At 40.9% G+C, this 19,284-nt stretch overlaps 1 protein-coding gene across 1 annotated transcript; it reads right to left on the bottom strand.

The window, feature by feature from the left end:
• Positions 1-1,067: 1,067 nt before the first annotated feature.
• Positions 1,068-18,567, bottom strand: cop1 (COP1 E3 ubiquitin ligase). Its single transcript, XM_061043900.1, has 20 exons — positions 17,870-18,567; positions 17,725-17,784; positions 17,204-17,301; positions 16,410-16,474; positions 16,173-16,292; positions 11,411-11,479; positions 10,833-10,892; positions 10,625-10,704; positions 10,465-10,528; positions 9,882-9,996; positions 9,181-9,316; positions 8,160-8,303; positions 6,177-6,285; positions 5,984-6,065; positions 5,781-5,897; positions 4,988-5,105; positions 4,583-4,707; positions 4,236-4,396; positions 3,507-3,551; positions 1,068-2,258 (listed from the first exon to the last, which is right to left on the bottom strand). Exons 1-20 carry the CDS (start codon positions 18,190-18,192, stop codon positions 2,241-2,243), a joined length of 2,109 nt encoding a protein of 702 aa, XP_060899883.1. The 5' UTR covers positions 18,193-18,567; the 3' UTR covers positions 1,068-2,240.
• Between the last annotated feature and the right edge of the window lie 717 nt (positions 18,568-19,284).

Below are 19,284 nucleotides of genomic sequence, written 5' to 3'. Positions count from 1 at the left end.
TAAGGTGTAAAAGAAAGTAAAACAGGAAAGAGTAACATTAAAGAAGAGGGAAAAAAGGACAATAAGCACTTATTGCAGAGAATGATTATGATGGCGAATTACTTAATTGGCCAAGCAGGAAATAAATGTGTTGTTTTTTTAAATAAGTTGAAGCTGGTGAGGTTTCTAATATGACTGGGTAAATTGTTCTAACAATGAGGTCCTCTGAATGTGATGAAGAATTGAGAAAAAGAAGTCCAGAAAAATGCAGAATGAAGTACGCTGGCTGACCTTGTGTTGTAATGATGGATTTGAGAATTGGAATGAAAGTCTAGAAAATCGTAATATGAAAAGTCTGTGTGTAACTTAACATAGCCTATTTAAAACATAATTGTTAATATGATCATTGAATCAACGGAAAACAAAATATCTCTTTTGGATTTGCTATGCAAAAACAAAATCATCAAGTAGGCCTATGATATTGATGATATTGATAATCCCTAGTATTTAATTCATCTTTATTTTGAGTATTTGAAACCACAGGAAGCATACAACTACTTGAATGTTCTTACGTATCCCCTGTGCTGGAATAACTGTAAATAAATTAATTTAAGATTATCTAAATAAAAATGGTGCTTATAACTGGCCTGATTATAATCCCATAATTTGGTCTATCAACAACACAATTTAGAAAACAAAAAGATTGAATGCTTTTTTTTTTTTTACCTCTGGGATGAATCAAGTTGTCTGAGGTATTGTTGTTTAATTAAATTTAACCTTCATAAATGTGTTAAAATAATTGAAGCCGAGTCAGCCTAAAGAAAAAACAGCTGCATGAAATCAAAACATGTCATAACTTCTGAATGCAGCAACAATTATAAGCTTTCTAAAATCTTTTTTTATTCTAAAGTTCCTCAGCTCCGTACACCTGAGTTTAAAGTGTGTTGTCTCAGATTGTTCTCAACATGTTTGTGAAGTTTCATCTCAAAGATGTCGAGGGAAACAGAAGAGACGCTCTATGCACACAAGGTTTAAACACTGAGCAGAGAACCAACACTGTCAAACAAAGAGGAGCCAACATCACAACATAGTTTGGAAATAATTTATTGAGTTTTACAAATACAAAAACACCTCTCTCTCTCTCACTCAGTTATCATAAAATAGGTTTGTCTCCACGGTGTTTACCAAATCCCTCTGGACATCAATGTCAACATGTAACCAGTAAACTGATGTTACAACGTAGCTCAGCTTAGATCAGATGTTTTCACCTCAAGTATGTGAAGAGTCATTGCTACTGTAAAGTTAAGAAAACGGATTAATTGAGGTTCTCATTTTTCAACAAGAAAAAAAACAAAAAGAAATGGCTCACAGACGTGGAAAAAAAATCCAGTTTGATGCAGCATTGAAAGACAATGCCTGAAATGACACAACGAGAATGGCAAACATGTGATCACAGACAAACATGTCACATCTGATCTTGTTCAGAACACAAATATCAGGACGTTCCTCGACGTTTCCAGAATCAATTGGTCTTTCTTGTATCTCATTCGCCCTGTCTCATCCTACACTCATAAAGCAGAAAATGAACGGACGATAAGAATGACATTCAAGTCTTCTTTATTAAAACTGGTGTCTCCCAATCTGAAGAACACAAAAAAAACAACACATGGAGGGGAAACAAACCTGATGGCTGACGGACAATGAGGAGGGGAAGGTGGGGGGTGGGGGGGGGGGTTAAAAGCTTCATGTGAAGACATTAGTTCTGCATGTCGTTCAGTTTTGTGCTTTGGCCTTTAAAAGGGAAAATGCATCACACTGGAAGCATTTGGCTGGGTGTACCTTCACGAGCGTCATTAAAAAAGGTACAGGTTTTTGATCTGACCTCAAACCATAAAGAGGTGTTCTACTGTAGCTGATATATAACTTTAATGAAAACAAACAAAATGCTTTGTAAAAAAAAAAAAAGTCTCTTGTTCCGTTCGTGCCCACACTCGCTCTTCTGGTTTTTATTTTTTGCTGTTAAACGGCAGCACATCTTCTCCTGCTATACGGATGCACTGCTCCCAAAGTCTGTACAGCCTTGTGAACAAAACATGTGCAGCTCATTAAAATAATGGCAGTTTATTTCAAGCTCTCCCGCTGTTTTCAGGTATCCACAGTTTTCAGCAGGCAGCTGGAGCTCTCGCTGCATCACTCTGATCCTCTTACCCAGCAGAGAGGCTGAGGACGCCTCCGTCACACGCGGGAGATATGACGGGCCTTCAGACGAGCTCTAGCACCTGAGGGGAGAGAGAAAAGAGAGAGAGAGTCGTTATATGCAGCTGGAGCCTGCTGTCTTTGTTAAACATAACATCAGAGAGAGTTAAAGATAAGGAGTTAAAGTGTTTAAGTTATTCTCTAAGAATCGACCATAGAAGCTCTAAAACTTCTATAAAAAAAGATTAAATAAAATAATGTAAAAAAAGGTAAAATACATCAAGGGAAATAATCTCCTTGTTACCCACCCACAGTTGATGAATAAGAGGACACAATAAATTAAAGTAGCCTACATGTTATAGAAAGGCGGTCACTTTCCCACAAAGTCCCAAAGGAAAGATTTTACTGGATTTAGACCAAATGGTTCGAGTATGAGAGGTCAGACTTTAATAGACTTAATAAATGGTGAGAACAGGTTTTTTTTATTATTACATCCTTAAGCCTGCTCTCTTTTATTTCTTCTCTCCGTCATCTACCCCCTCTAAGGTGAAAGCTTCTCATGTTCATTTGTAAATAATTCAGGCAAATATGACTTCAAACGATTTAAAAAAAAAAAAGGCTTCAGAAGAGCTACATTGTAAAAAAAAGAAAAGAAAAAAAGTACTGCCATTCTTTTTCCCATGTCTTTGTGTTTGAAAGTCCTCAAAAGTACACAATGTTATAGGAACAGTCTCTCAGTGACACTGGATGTATGAAAAGCTGAATGTATAAGTGTATGTGATGTGTAACCAACAGGTGGATCTGGGTTTGGACGATGGGACTGAAATTTCTGCCGCTGCATTTATTTGGCGGGCATGATGGCACCACACAAGGTGCCGCCTGTTACAGCAGCTCTCTTAAAGGTGCAATAACATGTTTAACGTCTTCAGCTCTGTTTACAGCTCTTTAACCATGTGATTATTTGTGCACTGTGCGCTCTTTTTTTGTCTTTGCTGCTGAAAAACACTGAATTGCTCCCCTCATCTTATCTTATCTACAAGTCTTATGTCTCTTCTATTTAATGATCCAGAAACAAAAGTTTACATGAGGACTGTTTTCTACGTATTTTTGACACCTGAAGTATCAAAGGCATAGAAGTCACCCAGCACAAACCGGCTTCTGAACTAGACCTGAAGTCGACTAGCTGGAAATGACATGTCCAAAGCTACCAAACATTGTTCCAATCTTTTTTCAAACAGAACTATGAAAAGTTTGTAAAGTGTTTGAAGCATTAAACTGCCCCCTAAAAGAGGTATTTGAATGTTTCATGTTTGAAAATTTAAAACACAAACCTTAATTGTTCCTTGACTGTTTGCAGCAATCAGTACATTTGACTCCTGAAAAACAAAAACACAGTTAATAAAACACAACATGTTATTTACTCTATGATATGAAAACACCCAAAAGACAGTAGAACAGTAAATGCTGAATGGACTTGAGCTTGTATTTCACTTTTTTAGTCTTCTGACTACTCGAAGTGCTTTTACACCGCAGGTCACACCTACACATTCACACACTGATGGTAGAGGCTGCTGAGTAAAGTGACCATCAGAAGTAACTAATCCCATTCATACACATTCATACACATTCATACTCCACCAAGAAGCAGAAGGAGCAATTTGGGATTAAGTGTCTTGCCCAAGGACACATCAGACATGTGGCTGCAGGAACTGGGGATTGAACCCATGTCCTGCCGGTTGAGAGACGACCGACTCTACTACTGAGCCACAGCCGCCCTACTGTCTGATGAAATGTGCTGATATAAATGTGTGTTTAGGTTTTGTGGAGTAAGACAAGGTGAGCAGACGAGTAAGTCTACAAATAAAGTCACAGATATGAATATTGATGATTGATTTTGCGACTGAAGTCTGAAAGGTTGGGGGTTAGTTCACAAGTTTTGTCTACAAGTATAGGGGAATAATAAGCCGGTTGATGTAACCTTCCTTCTAGCCTGGTGTGTATATATATATATATCTATAAATATCGTAAACAGCATCAGTGTAATCAGGAGGGGAACTCACTCCGTCAGGCATGGCTCTCCAGCAGACGGCACTGACAAACTCGTTGGTGTCGTCTTCCTTCTTGTCCTTGTCCAGGACGCTCTTCACCGTGTCAAACTTGAACGTTAACAGCGTCTTGGAAAGTCCTTTGTAGTACAGGTACAGGGAGTTGTTTTCACTGCCTGTCAGGCACAAACAAACAGGGATTATTGTTTTTTGTACTGAGATTATAATAACTCAAGGATTGCTGTAATTCCATCCGAGGGGGGCTGAGAATAAAAAACTGATTAGGCCCAAGACCGGTGGGATTTATTTCAAAAAGACGAAAGAGATTTCACCAACATCGTATGACGGGCAGTTATACTTACCGCAGGCAACATAGTCTCCATTGGAGGCCAGGCCCACAAAGTTCTTCTCATTGATGTGACCCTTGAAGGAGCGCAGGCAGTGAGGCTTGTTGACGTTCCACAGCTTCAGCTGACTGTCTGTTGAGCTGCCAGTTAAAGAGTGCAAACACAGAACGAGACAAGAACGGTAGAGGGTTTAGTGAAGGGGTTCTTTTTGTGAAATCAGTATAAAGAACAAAAAAAAAGAGCCCCAGATGTGTTGTTTTTTTTGTCTACAGTTAGTAAAGGGAAGATATTACGAGCTAAAAGTTTATAAAAACAATCGGAGAGAGGAGAGAATAAGAAGCTGCTGGTCATAACACATATCTAAATTGCACACACAAACATATCTATATTATATGCATTCCTGTTGCTACACTGACTTACGCAGAGACTATTTCCTCTCCATTGACAAACTTGGCGTAGGACACCGCCTTCCTGTGGCCTTTGAACACCATGATTGGCTGCTTGGTGTTGCGTAGATCGTAGTAGTGGACGCAGTGGTCTGCAAGAAAACACAAGCAAAAGAGAAAACATGGTTACATTCAGATGGGAGCTGAAAAACAGGGGAGGATGGGGGGGGGTGTGTCTCAATGTCAGTGAATGATGGTGCAAGAGCTTTGTTGACATATTTCAAAATGTGTCTGTCTTACGAGGTGTGTGTTTCTGGGGTGACTGATCGGTACACTGTGCCTGCTGGCTTCAAGTCTAACATCCTAGTTTCACTTCAAACTGACAACTCCAAGGTCAAGGAAGGTTTCCTTTTCCAGGCTGAGTGGACTTGGACCTTGGAGACTCAGGGAATGGGGTAAATAAGCCAGAGCAATTCCCCGCTGAATAACAAAGAGTCTCTGTGTTTCTCTGTTTAGTCCCTTGAAGGATTTGTTTCTGTGTGGAAGAGAATGGTTCCTATTTGAGTTATTTCTCCTTTGAGAGAGTTATAAATTATGTTTTCAGAAGTTTGTCTGGACCACCAGAGACTGTTTGACCACAAAGGAAATACAGAATACCAGGAAAAACCAGCGGTGGTGTGAGACGAGTGCAATCTGTCAGGAGGTTTCACAGTGGTGCTGTAACCTGTAAATCTGCCTTTACACTTTGGAACAAGTAGAAGTTATCAAACAATGACACAGTCGCATCCATCATTTTGACCTGGACCGACACACTACTCTGATCTTACCTGCACAGCCAAACGCCAGATGATACCTGGAGGTCGGGCTGAATTTGACACAGCAGACGTTGGCCTTCGCCTCGATGCTGGCCACTGAGTTGTCGAGATTGGTGGACCATAACTTCACTGAAAGACAGAAACAAGACACATGGACAGTTGATCATGAGGTCAGAGAGAGGTGTGACGGATGTGAGAGAGGTAGAGGATGTTACCTTTAGCATCGTCAGAGCCCGAGGCTAACAGCTTCGGGTCCATCAGATTGAAGTCAACGCTCCAACATCTTTTTTCATGCTCCTGCAGAGAAGGCAGTGGAAATGTTTTAAAATGGTTTAAACCAAGAGTCAAACGTTTAACCCACACAAACTCAACAGTGGATCCTTCAATAAGGAGACTTAAATATCCTACCTGGTAGACTTTGGACCTCTGGCCGGTGAAGCCGTCCCACAGGATCACAGTCCCCTCGTAGTCACTGCTGGCCAGGAGGTTCTTGTGATAGCTGCTCCAGCTGATACAGCTGCAACAAATATGGTCAGGGCAGTGATTATGGCTGTCCTCTAACAGTCGGACCAGACTGTTGGTCAATAGGAAAAGTCTGTGTGGACACGGTTAACTAACACTTCTACTGTGTTGACACAAATCAAGGCTCAACATTTCAATCACGAATGTGGATATTATCTATGCACTTCTTAACCCTCAGGCATCAGTTTAATTTACGACCCTCTCAAGTCACAAAGGACAAAAATGTCCACTTCCAAAAAACTGATATAAAAATAGAACAGATTGATATTTTTTTCTACTTTTTTTCTACATAAATCTCTTAAACAACTCCAGCCCTGCTCAAAAATATCAAATATTGAATAATTATCAGGAATTTAACCCTTTAAATGCCAGTTTGATTACATGATTCTGGTAAAGTAAGTAAAAATGTTTCACAGTGTTCTATTGATCTATTTTAAAAAATTAAATGTGCATTCAAGAATGTGTCAAGAGAGAGTCTTCCTTACAAAAATGGTGCCATATGTACTAAGACAGACAAAATGATGACCAGGTAAAGAGGAAACATTTGCCCAAATGGATAATAATGTCCATAGTGATGCAAGAGGGTTAAAACAAGCTGACCAGCTCTATTGAGTGAGATAAGCGAGTGCCAATGACTTGTAGTTCCTCGCATATTTAAGCGAGTGATAGAGGAAAATCGAAACGGGGCGTTGGGCTGCATCGCGCTGCGTTGCTCGCAGGCTGTCTGGACACTCCAATAGGAAACAATGGAATCAGGCTGATTTTGCCGCTGGCGCTGTTAGGACAGGCTGAAAGGCCCTTTTCGGAAAGTTGCCTTGTTGGTAATAACATTGGTATAACTTAGTCCTGAAGGATTTTTATGGGACATCAATCCCTCCTGTGTGTGAGCAACAGAGAACTACGAGGATGTACTTTGGACACAGTGAGCATGTGGGAGGAAAAGATTCAGAAGTCACAAGAAAGTGTCCTGATAAGCTGAGGTCTGTGTTGTGTGTTCTCTGTGTTGATTGATTAAAACCTCTTGTTTCATAATATATCACCACAACATCTCATCATCATTCTTCAGTACTCTGTCAGTTAGATAATTAGTAACTACAGGCCATGTTAAAGGCATCTGATTCTACCTAAAGAAACCAAACACGTCCACTGTAGGATTCAAAGGAAGGAAGATTATGATGTAACAGCAAAGATTTATTTCATCACTCGAGCTATTCATTGGTGACAGACTTAAGTTAATGAAGACTAGATTATATTATTTTGAAATGAATAATCACCATTGGTCTGATCGCGAATGTGTAAAATATCAACAAACACAAAATTAGTAAAGACAAATATGTACAAAACTAAATATAGATACTGCAGGTTTGTTGGTTTTTATCATGGTCTATGACCCACAGTAGACCTGATGCTTAAATGGATAACGTCTTGGAGCTTCATTAAGGCAGAATCCTCCCATATGTTTTACTTTGATCAATAATTTTAACATTTCAGGCGACCCCATTTTAATTCCATTCAACCCCATTTGGGGTCAGGACCCCAAGGTTGGGTAAGACTGGATTACTGGTAAGTATATCTTTATCTATCTAAACCACACAGATATTGATCATTAAACATGAGTGAGATGGGAAGAGGTTTTCCTTCTGCTATGAAAAGCTCTAAAAAATGTAATGTCTAGTGAGTTCTGTCACTCTATAGCAGCTAATATAATTATGTAAAGATCATAAAACCAATGGAAAAGTAATGGACAGAATATTCTCTGTTCACGTTATGAACCAGCGCTTTCTAACGTGTGGAACCAGGAGCTCAGAATCTCTGTACACGAAGCGTTGAAAGATGTCATCACATACTGTATCTGATCTCTTTGTTTACCTGATTTTAGAGTTGCAGGTCATCTCATTAACGGGGTAGTGGATGTCCACTGCGTCCTGGATCACCGTGCCGTACTCAAACACTTTGATCTTCTTGGTCACACCAGCGATGGCAAAGTAGTCACAGTCACGGTCAAACTCGATACTGAAACACAGGAGACGAGAGGGATTCCAATCAACTCACCGATACAAAGTTTTTCAGCTTCTGCTGCACATGGCAGTGAATCATGAGGAGAAAAGAATCATGAAGCCATTTTCTACAGTTCAGCCTTCAATCTGAATGTCACAGAGGCGTTATGGGGGACGTAGTGATCCACCCCCCTGTACCTCTTCAGAGGTAGTAACAGGCTTTACAGATAGTGCCGATTCTACAGTCTGTTGGGGCACTAGGTAAAAATGTATTTTGGGGGGCCCTCCAACCTGCATTCATCACCATTACTTCTGCTGATGTCTCGATGTTTACTCCTCTTTCTGTCTTTTTTTTTTTTTTTTAAGTTTCTTTTTTCTCTCTTATATTCGGGTAACTCTTCTTCATTTTCTTTGTTGACTTTCATTAAAATAAACTTTGGTTCTCACAGTAATAATGCATGCAATGCTGAGCAGGGCAACATGAGTGACTGCTGTCAGAAGGGACCCCCTTAGGGAGGTTTCCTATTGTCAATGCAAAATTTGCACATTTTGGTCTGCTGCTGTGGTTTAAAGTTTGTAAGCCCTCGGAGGGGCTCCCTATTGGTCTGGGGCCCCCATCAGTTGCCTGCCTTGCCTGTTGACAAGACAGTTACAGCAGAGCCAGCAGGGGAGCACAGCGCTGTGTGTGTGCCGTGCTTTCACAACCCAGATATGCACTCGGACACCAATATTACGCTAATGCGGAATCAATGAGTGTACAAAGATGTGACGACATCTGAGCTTAGTTATGTCAGTTTTGCAAAAAAAAAAACAAAAAAAAACAATCTGAATAGGACTAAGAAGACACTTTGTATTGACTAATGCTACATATTAGTGAAATCCTCTTCGTTTACCTGGAAACAATACTGGAGCCGTTGTAGAGGTCACTGGCATAGGAGAGGGTGGCGAGCGGCCTCACAGAGTTGTAACGAGTAAACTTGGACAGACACTCCATGAAATCATCAAGCTGGTTCAGATTCCTGCCTTCATCTGAACACAACAGACACACACACATTACTGTGGGTTAGATAGAGCAAGTAAGGAAGGAAGGGAACTTTACACTCAGTGTTAGGCGGGAAAAAGAGGGAAAGATTCTGAGTGCAGAAGGAGCTTCATGAAACATTTTAACACCAAGTTATTCTTATCATCTTATCATCATTAGTTGTATTTCTGAATACAAAGAACATCTTGTGCTGAATGCCAACATATCGGGCTCCTCTGGAAGCCTGCAGGCTCTCCTCACGGGGATAAGGAAACAGAAAACTGGTGACATGTTTTTGATGCTCAGAGCTGAGCTTTCATCAGTTACTCTGACGGCGAGCTCAGAGGAGTTTTGATCCAACTGCGGCCTTCATTTTAAGAAATAATACATTAAGCAAAAAACAAACTGTGTAAGCAGAGCACTGAGCCATCCACTGAGTGGACTCCAGATCCAAGACCTGAAGCCTCATGACCCCTTTTCGTGAAGTCCTGCTTTTAGTTGACTCAAACACTCGAGGAGACAAAAGTTGTTGTCGTCGTGTCAACAAACACAGTGAGGCCGCAGGCTCTGTACCTGTGATGCGTGACATCTTATTGGAGAAGTAGCACTGCTCCAAATCTTCAAAATGAGCCGTCAGCCTCTTCCTCCTCGACGCCAGTGTGCTGTTGTACCACGTCTGTCTCTTGCCCTGGAAAAAACAGTTCCAAGTATTTAAGAGCGCAGTCGTCCCAACGCTTAACTCACACTGACGTTTATTCTGTTACAACTCTTTTAAAGCTCGACCAAGAATGTGCAGGAGTCTGGTTTTTTATCTGCTGTTAGCATTGAAATAAAATATAGGCGTAAACTTGACAGGCTCCTGGTTAAAGAGCCATCATGGGCAACTCAGTATCTGTCAAAAAAACTTGTGGTAACATCTGTTTGAAGATGTTTTTCTTCATACTGCCTGGATCTTCCTCTTATACTCCGCTCAAGCCAAATCAGTGACTCCCTTACAGATTATAAAACCTTCGAGTAGACACTGAATAAATGCTTCAACGGGTTACAGGCCGAGTTAGAATCAAACTAAAATGATCAACACATGTGACCTTCATAGATGTCTAGAAACTGATTTCAAAGAAGTCATTCATGCAACGTGTGTGTTTCTCTAAGTTACCTGGGTCGCTCCACCAAATCCAGGAGGCTGGCTGTAGTCTGGTGGATCAATAATACTACTGCAGCTGCAAAATAAAGACAGGAAAAAAAAGACATGAGAGGTATACTGTACGGCTACACAGGCCGACATAGCGTCTTGAGAACACAGAGGTGAGCTGTACCTGGGAGCTGGAGAGGGAGCCTCCACATTAGGAACCGTGCACTCAGACTCCATCATGGGAGAGTACAGCCCGCTCATTTCCTGGAAAATGACATAAAAAGAACATATTTTGTTTATCTTTGTTTTTAGCGTGCACCGTGCTCCTCTACCTTCACATTAAGATCCAGCTGTGAATGAGCGGTTCGCTAACACATGACGGGAGCTTTTACCTCGACACGCTTGATGTCATCTTCAAGGAAGCTGAGCTCTTTCTGTAGTTGCTCCAGTTGCTGTTGACAGAGCAGGGAGCACAGGTTAATATGTCTACATTTAAGCACAATCTTTGTATTTATTTGTTTATATTTACTAAGTTAACTTTTTGTATTTATAATATTTCACTTTGTATAAAAAACTGATTTCTAAACACACAACAGTGCTGTTTAACTGGAGAGTATCTGACTGCCATGTCGCGATGCATTTCCTACAGAAACTGGATAGAACCAATCACAAGATAAAAGGCGGGACTTAATGCTGGGGTCAACTTGATTGGATCGGCCAAAGCTTTTTAATTGGCCAAAAACATGTGTAAACACCATTGAGTATCAGACATTTGAAAGGTTTAACAGGCAGATAAAATAGCGTTATTTTGATGTAGAAGTACTCCGATAATGCTCGCTGAAATATATTTGGCAGATAAATGTAAAATAAATTAAGATTGAACACAGGAACGCTGGATTAAAACAGGGGAAACATATTTTTCATTTCACGGGGACATTAAAATGATTTTGTTTAACCAGAACAAGCGTACCTCTCTCTTGTTTCTTCTGGCTTCTTTCAGGAACTCCATGAGGATCTGTCTCTGAGCTGCTTGGGATTCCTGTAAGAGAGACACAAATCACTGAATCTCACTCGACTGGACACCAGAGCTGCAGAAAATATTTGTTTATTCTGATGAGATCACAAAAAATCCAGTGGTGATGCGTAGTCTGCTGTTACAGTGGCAGGACAACAACAACAACAACAACAACAACAACAACAACAACAACAACCACAATCATAACAACAACAACACCAACACCAACACCAACCACAACACAAACAACCATAACAACAACAACCACAACACCAACTACAACCACAACAAAAACAACATTTATTTAGCCCTTTTCAAAACAAATTCACAATTAAACAAGCAAATAATAATACAAACAAATACACACTTCGACAAATAATAAAACAAATAAATCTTTCCAATAAACCCAATAGACCCAAACATCGATTAAACATATTCATTAAAAAGACGGTGAAGAAGTTCAGGACAACAGCGGCAGTTCAGAAACATCTAACAGATAAAAGTGGGTTTAAAGTGAGTTAAATAGGACACTGCATCGACTGCTGTAGGCCCAGTCGTCTTTTTAGGAAGTGCTAGACGGGTCTAGGGCTGCTTAATTATGGCAAAAACCATAATCAGGATCATCTTAAATTGATACTGAGATCATGGATATTAAACACGATGACTTGTTGTTTTTACAAAATCTGGATCATCTGCATTCATCAAACTTAAAAACATTTATCCATCATTAGGCTAAGCAAGTCACCCAGATGTTCCTCTCCCCAGCAACGTTTTCCAGTTCCTCCTGAGGGATCCCAAGGCGTACCCAGGCCAGACGGGATATATAATCCCTCCAGAAAACTCTGGGTCTACCCCTGGGTCTCCTTCCAGTTGAATGTGACCAGGAAGCATCCTGATCAGATCAGAACAACCTGGGCAAGCAGCGGCTCTACTCCGAGCTCACGTCGGATGTCACTTCTTTTTGTAATGTAAGCAGGATACATCATTTATGCTGCTAAATGTTCGTTCAAACTCAACTTCAAAAATGGTTTGTTCAGAGGACATTTTAAAAACTGAATTCAACTTTGCTAAAATACATTTTGACCAAAGTACTTTAACATGAACTGGAGTTACATTTTAGTTTCAGTACTTTGGATTGAATGAAGGATTGCAGGACTCTGTGCATGTCTGGTACTTCCATTAAAACTAAAACACAGAAATGAAGAAAACAATTATCCAAACGATTATTAAAGGAAGTAGCGTATGTTATTCAGCTCCACTACAGGAAACGATCCCAAACCCGAGAGTTTATGGGTGTCGGGAGATGACTTTTGACAACTGTGGCCTGAAGACGTTCATACTTGAAATGTCTGGCATAACTAAATACACTGAGAGCAGGAAGTCAAGTCATATTTTTGGACCGATGCTTTTATTTGACATTTTTCTTTGTGTGGTAAAAAGAAACAACAGAGAAGGTAAGAAATGAAATCCTTGAAATACTACTTGAAAAGGCACTGGACAAAAATTGAAGAGGATTATGGAGTAAAAAACTCAATTCAATCGATGACAGGTTCAATAGTTAGCTAAAATAAAAAGTACTGGATCAACGTGAAAAGAAGCTTAAGTTAAAGGTAACATATTCTCCTCCTTTTCAACAAGTTTAAATCATTCTCAGAGCTCCCCAAAACATATCTGAGAAGTTTCTTGTTCTAAATCCACTCTGATCCTGTATTTGATCATGTCTATAAACCCGTCTATTTCAGCCCTGCTCAGAACAGGCTGTTTCTGTGTTTGTACCTTTAAATATGTAAATGAGCTGTGTCTGACCACGCCCCCTCTCTGGAAGGGCTTCTCTCTCCATGTCCTATTGTTTACGGTGAGAAGGCAGAACAAACACCTAGCTGTGGGAGTGTCACCCACCTGGGGGAGGGGTTACTGCCCTTTGTGATGTCATGAAGGGAAAATCTACAAACAGCCTGTTTGAGCACACATTTTCTGAAAAGTGGAGCAGGCTAAAGACGGAGAGGATGGACTTTTCTCATCATTGGGGGGTTTGTAGACGGACTACGTAAACATATTAGTTATATTAGAAAACATGGTGAAGTGCATTTTGCATATATGACCTTTAATATAAAAGTGGTGCATATAGCTGGCTTTAATTGGTGTATACATGCATTTAGAATTATGCTGCAAGCTCCAGTGAAGAACTTATGGTTTGTTTTTATTCTGGTGACCCATGTGGGAAAAGTTACAACACATATCATTACTTAATCTCTCTTTTGTTTTGTGCCAAATGCATCGCTCATCATGAATCTTTGCTGTGGAAAATGTCAACAAAGGCTGTATCTGCAAACTTTAGGCTAAATGCTGATGGTTTTGTTTACACTTAAGGTAATGAAGCGCTGTCAGTGTTTTCATTCTGCTCACAACCACTTAAAAACTTCTCCCAGCACCTTTAAAATAAAGGACAAATTGGAGCAATAGTACACAAAAAGTATCAGAATCCATTGTAACATCCTTTGTTATATCAGATTTTAAAGCATGCTTTGATAAATATTATCCAGTTTGAATTAATTTAAATAAAACACTTGGTCCATTACACACAATGTGTCAATAAACTAAGGGTTACTGGAGTTCATCCACCAGGACTGTGGGGGTTTGTCTGCCAAAAACAAAGGATGGGAACCACCGGTCTGCACTACACATGCAATTTACAATCAAAACACATCTGGAAACACACCTACATTCCCCTTCCATAACATGATGTCGATACCGCCACCAAAGCAACCTCGACACACACATCTTTCATTTCTGATTCACAACTGATTAGGAAAAATAAATGATCACCAAATTAAAGTCCAATCAGATTAAACATTTAGAAAATTCAACTAGCCCAGAGGCACATAATTTGGCTGGAAGGAGAACGAACTCAAAACAAGAAATGTATGAAACACATGTCCTGCAATGGGAGTAAAAGCAGCCAATGAAGCCAACTGGCTCTGCGACGACTTCATCAGGAGGATTGAACAAACGCTCGACCAAACCCTTACGATCTAATGGATCACTCTAGCTGCTACTGTTCAAATGAATTAGCCACAGAGTGTCTCCTTGATTGATTTGTAAGAGAATGCATGCATCATTTTATCAGATAAATCCTGGCAGCAGCAACCTGACCGACGCAGAGACCGCCTCGGAGGTGAGCTTGGATGTCTGAGTTAAACATCTGGCCGTTAGATTGTGAGTTGATTGAAAGATAAATACAAGTAGAAGTTGTTTTTTTGTGATGGCTTGAAGATAACATGAGCGTTTTTAGCATTCCTGCAGGTCTTAAGTGAAGCATTAATTTAAAAATCTGCAGAAAACTTGTGAGAAAAGAGTTGTGTGGTCAAACAGTGCGGCGACTTAGAGGAGGGTCAAAGCTAAAGAATCTGTGATTTGAAAAGATTCACAGAGAGTTACCTCAAAAAACTGTCAAACTGACCACACATTATTTTGTAATATCCATCGATCTATTTTCTTCCTTTTATCTGAGGTCAGGTCCCGGTGGAAGCATCCCTCTCCCCAGCAACATTTCCCAGCTCCATGTGGGGGATTGCGAGGCGTTCTCAAACCAGATGTGATATGTAATCCCTTCAGTGATCTCTGGGTCTACCCGAGGAGGGATGTGCCCGAAAAAACTCCAAAAAGGGAGGGATGCTTGAACCACCTTAACTTGCTCCTTTCAATGCAACAGAGCAGCGGAGTACTCCGAGCTCCCTCTGAATGTCTGAGCTCCTCACCCTCTCTCTGAGGCCTCCGTCTGGAGGAAACTCATACCAGTCGCTTTTCTCCAAGATATCATTCTTCCAGTCACAACCTGAAGCTCATGATAGGCGAGGACTGGAAGTATATTGGTAGACTGGTAAATTGAACCCGTTGGCTTCAGGCCCAGCTCCCTCTTCCCCATGACAGACCAGTAGAAAGTAGACCCTGACAGATGAATTGGCCGACCTATAATGTCGGCTGATATTAACATATCCCGTAACTATCGGTATCGGCTAATTTTATCGCAGGTATACGCGACATTACTAGATTTATTAACCAGTCAAATATCATCATCATACAGCTGACTTTTTCATTTTGCCACTTCCAAACCTTTCTTTTAAAGTCTTGCTCTTTGAGACCCCGTCCCCCCCTCCCGTCCAACAGGAATAGCCTCTCCAACAACAACTCAAAGATTTCAGGGCCAGTCTGCCTAACATTTTCTAGAAATGTTCAGGGGTGCATTTGTGAAAAAAAGGCTCTAGATTACTGCTGGCATTTAAAGAAATAAATCTCAAGCCCTGTCAGTGACAAACAAAGACTTGTAATATTTCTCTTTATGGGGAAGTGAATTCAGCGTTACAAGACATTTTTTTAGGATATTTAACTACACTGGACTTACATGTTTTACATTAATTATGACCGGTCACATTCATGTCTTCTCTCCTTCAAGCCGTTGTTGTGATCAGTCTTCTCTGTAGTGCACGGTTAGTCAGTTTGAATGTTGCATTTTGTGTTTCTTCCTCTTTAAAAAACAGAACAGGTTATGAGTCATCTGTGGCTCCAGTGAATCATCCTTAGACCTTTTTCAGACCAACACTCTCCAGCACGTTGTGAATCAAAGCAGCCAAATGCAGACGCAAAAGAACGCAACAGAAAGTGTTTAGCACTGCAGAGTAACAGCCCGCCTGATTCCCACTCAGACCCCCCCACTCACCGCCTCCAGCTGCTTCTTCTTCTGGACCAGGAGCTCCAGCATCAGATTGACATTAGCCAGGTCCAAGTTCTCCTGGTCAGGACTCAACACGTCCTGAAACACCTGCCACCTGGAGCCGTTCTGTGGTTAAAGGACACTGATCAGTCACACCTACCCTTTTGTTTCCTGACTCAAGTTAAAAAGAAGAGGGGTGAACTACATGTGATTCACAGAGAAAAAAAAAGTTCTCATACTTACAGGATGATCTAATTTTAATCTTTTCTCCTCGGACCTTTGCTTCTGTTTAAGGATCAGTTCATTTACTGGAACAAGAAGGTTGGGGGGTTAGGGGGAAAAGTGGAAAATCCAACAATTAGTACAAGACCAAGAACACATCAAAAGAGAGAGCCTTTAAAAGTGAAGAAGTTGGGGCAGCTAGGTCACGCCCCATGTGCCGAAGCTACCGCTCTCAAAGCGGGCGGGCCGGCTCAAATCAACCTGCAGCTCCTTTCCTGCATGTCATCCCACTCTCTCTCTCTGTCCCTGGTTACTCAAGCACCTTCTTATGTTAAAGAACTTTTAAAGCCGTGAGACTCAGAACACCAGCAGGACCCTGAGGTCTTCTGATCCGGGTCTGCTGGTGGTTCCTCGTACAAGTCTCAAAACTAAAGGAGACTTTGCATTAGAGGCAGCAGATCCTAAACTGTGGGACAGTCTCCCACTAAACTGAGCACCTTAGAAACTGTGGACGTTTTAAAAAAGCAGATTAAGACCCGTTTGTTTAGACTGCTTCGTCTGCTTTTAAGAAACTGACTTCTGATTGTGTGTTGCTATCTCTTTGTTTTTTCCTTTTTGTGAAGCACTTTGGGACATCTAGCCTTGAAAGGTTCTACATAAGAGAAACCTTACTTATACAAAGATCAATCATGAGAAATAAAATGATTGAATCCTTCAGTAGCAGAACTGCTGTGTGAAAAAAACAGTCAAAACTATGATACATTTTAAGTAAAGTCACACACATGACCAAACCAGCTGACTCTCAGAATACCTACCGAGAAAGTTTGGGTAAAGCTGATCCACGTTATCGACGATATAGTTACACTTTGGACATCTGTTGCTGTCCTCCAGACTCTGACGGATACACTTGAAACTGTGGGGAGGTAGGAACAAGCAAAAACTAGACTGAATTCCTTTTGTTGAAATGATTCAAGGTGTTTAATAAACAAGGTGGGTAGTCGACCCACCTTGCATGCACACTTATATTCTGATAAATTCATGCAAAATGTCCAGTCAAAATCATACAAACTATTATAGAAACTGTCCCTTTAATCGATAATGCAATAACTATTTAAATGTGTTTAAGTTGGAAACTATAAACTGGATGTTTGTGTCTATGAAGAGACCTTTAAGCATCATTAAAATAAAACTCTGTGCAGACCAGTAATATGAATAAGCTTGTGTTTTCTGACATCTCATATAAGGCCATGTTATTTTATAGATTAATGTCCTTTGCATGATGTTTAAAAGGCTCCATGACTGTATGTTAAAACTCCCCTCTGCACCAAACACTTACCAGAAGCTGTGCCCACACTTTGTCATGTGTGCCTCCTCAATCATCTCAAAGCAGATGGGACTGAAAAGTAAACAGCGAGGTCGTGTTACATGCATGTGTGAAACTTTTTAAGTATTTTTGCAGGGTAAAATAACAGAAAACTCACCAGACAAAGTCGTTGCTTTTATCCTCGTAAGAGTTTAGGAGGCCGTTGTAAAGAGGTGCTTGGTGGAGAGATTTCTTCCTGCTCCCTGAGGTCGCTGTCGGTCTGCTCAGAGAAGCAAACCCGGCCCGGGACGAGGGCACGGCGGCCAAAGTTGGCACCGACAAGCCGGTGCCCTCTCCGGCTGCTGCTGCCAGGGTCCTGGAGGAGGGCACAACATTTGCAGCGTTGTTTCCATTACTCGGGACGGCGTTGCTCCCGGTGCCTCCCGTACTGCTGCTGCTGGTGCTGGGCACCGAGCTCTGCTGCGGCCGGCCGCCTGACATGATGCGAGGCCCGGCTACAAACTCCCCAAAAACCCGCTTCGTTGCTGCTCAAAGCATCCGTGCACAAGTGCTGCTACTGTGGCTACTTTTTGGGAGGGTTTTTTTCTAGCTTAGCTGGCTTGCTTATCTGCTAGCATCCCCGGGAGGAAGCAACAGTGGACAAACATCCAGCAGCGTGTTTAAAGCGTGACCTCCGGTGTCTGCGTCACTGACGTCAAGTCTCCGCAACACACACACAAGACACGAACACTGAACAAGGAAACTTAAAACAACCACATCTGCGTTATCCAGGAGATTAGCCGGCTAGCTACTGTTAGCCACTTAGAGAGGAACCCCCTTGAGTTTCCTCGACTATCCAGACACCCAGCGTGCTTCCGGCTTTCAAACACCGCCCCCTAGCGAGAAGGAGGGTTACTGCGCTGATACTACAAAATAAAATAAAATAACAACAATAGTAATAGTAATAATTAGGGCCACTGAAAAAAATAATGTTTGTTTCTGTCTTTTTTTTTTTTTTAGTTCTGACTTTAATCTCAGAATCCAAAAAAAAAGTCAGAATCAAAACTTTTTTTTTTTCAGTGGCCCTAATCCTCTATCGTAAATAATAATTATAGAAAATAATAAAACTCTTTTTGTATAGCAATTTAAAAAACAAGGATTTACAAAGTAATTTGACACAAACATCAAAAGCCAGGATAACAAATGGTAAATTAACTTCTGTTCATACACATTAAAACGCCGCAGATAAAGCAGCATGTGGCTGCAGGAGCTGCATCGAACCCCCAAGCTTCTGATTGAGAAACAACCCTCTATCAACTGAGCCAGAACTGACCTACGACCCACTGATGAGACACCCAAACAACTATAACTAAATCCCAACAGGAAAAGAACCCAAACGAAACCCGACCAACATCAGAACCTGAACATAATAAGAATTCAGGTAACATAATAACTTATAAAAACTCAGGCCACTTAAGACCAAGAGGACCGACTTTAAGAACATAAATAAGCAATTCAAAGAGATGGAAACAATTTAAAAATGGCTAGAAGCTGTAAAAATAGAAATCTTTAAGACGATTAAAAAGGAGATGA

Source organism: Labrus mixtus, chromosome 8 (genome assembly GCF_963584025.1).
Source record: "Labrus mixtus chromosome 8, fLabMix1.1, whole genome shotgun sequence".
Taxonomy (NCBI): domain Eukaryota; kingdom Metazoa; phylum Chordata; class Actinopteri; order Labriformes; family Labridae; genus Labrus; species Labrus mixtus.
This window is presented reverse-complemented; position numbering and strand designations above follow the sequence as displayed.

Excerpts from the sequence above, each read along its gene's own strand:
- cop1 (XM_061043900.1), bottom strand. The coding sequence starts at position 18,192 with ATGTCAGGCGGCCGGCCGCAGCAGAGCTCGGTGCCCAGCACCAGCAGC. Across the intron at positions 10,705-10,832 it reads ATGACATCAAGCGTGTCGAG|GAAATGAGCGGGCTGTACTC; the intron begins GTAAAAGCTCCC and ends GTCATTTTCCAG. Across the intron at positions 4,397-4,582 it reads TGGAGACTATGTTGCCTGCG|GCAGTGAAAACAACTCCCTG; the intron begins GTAAGTATAACT and ends TGTGCCTGACAG.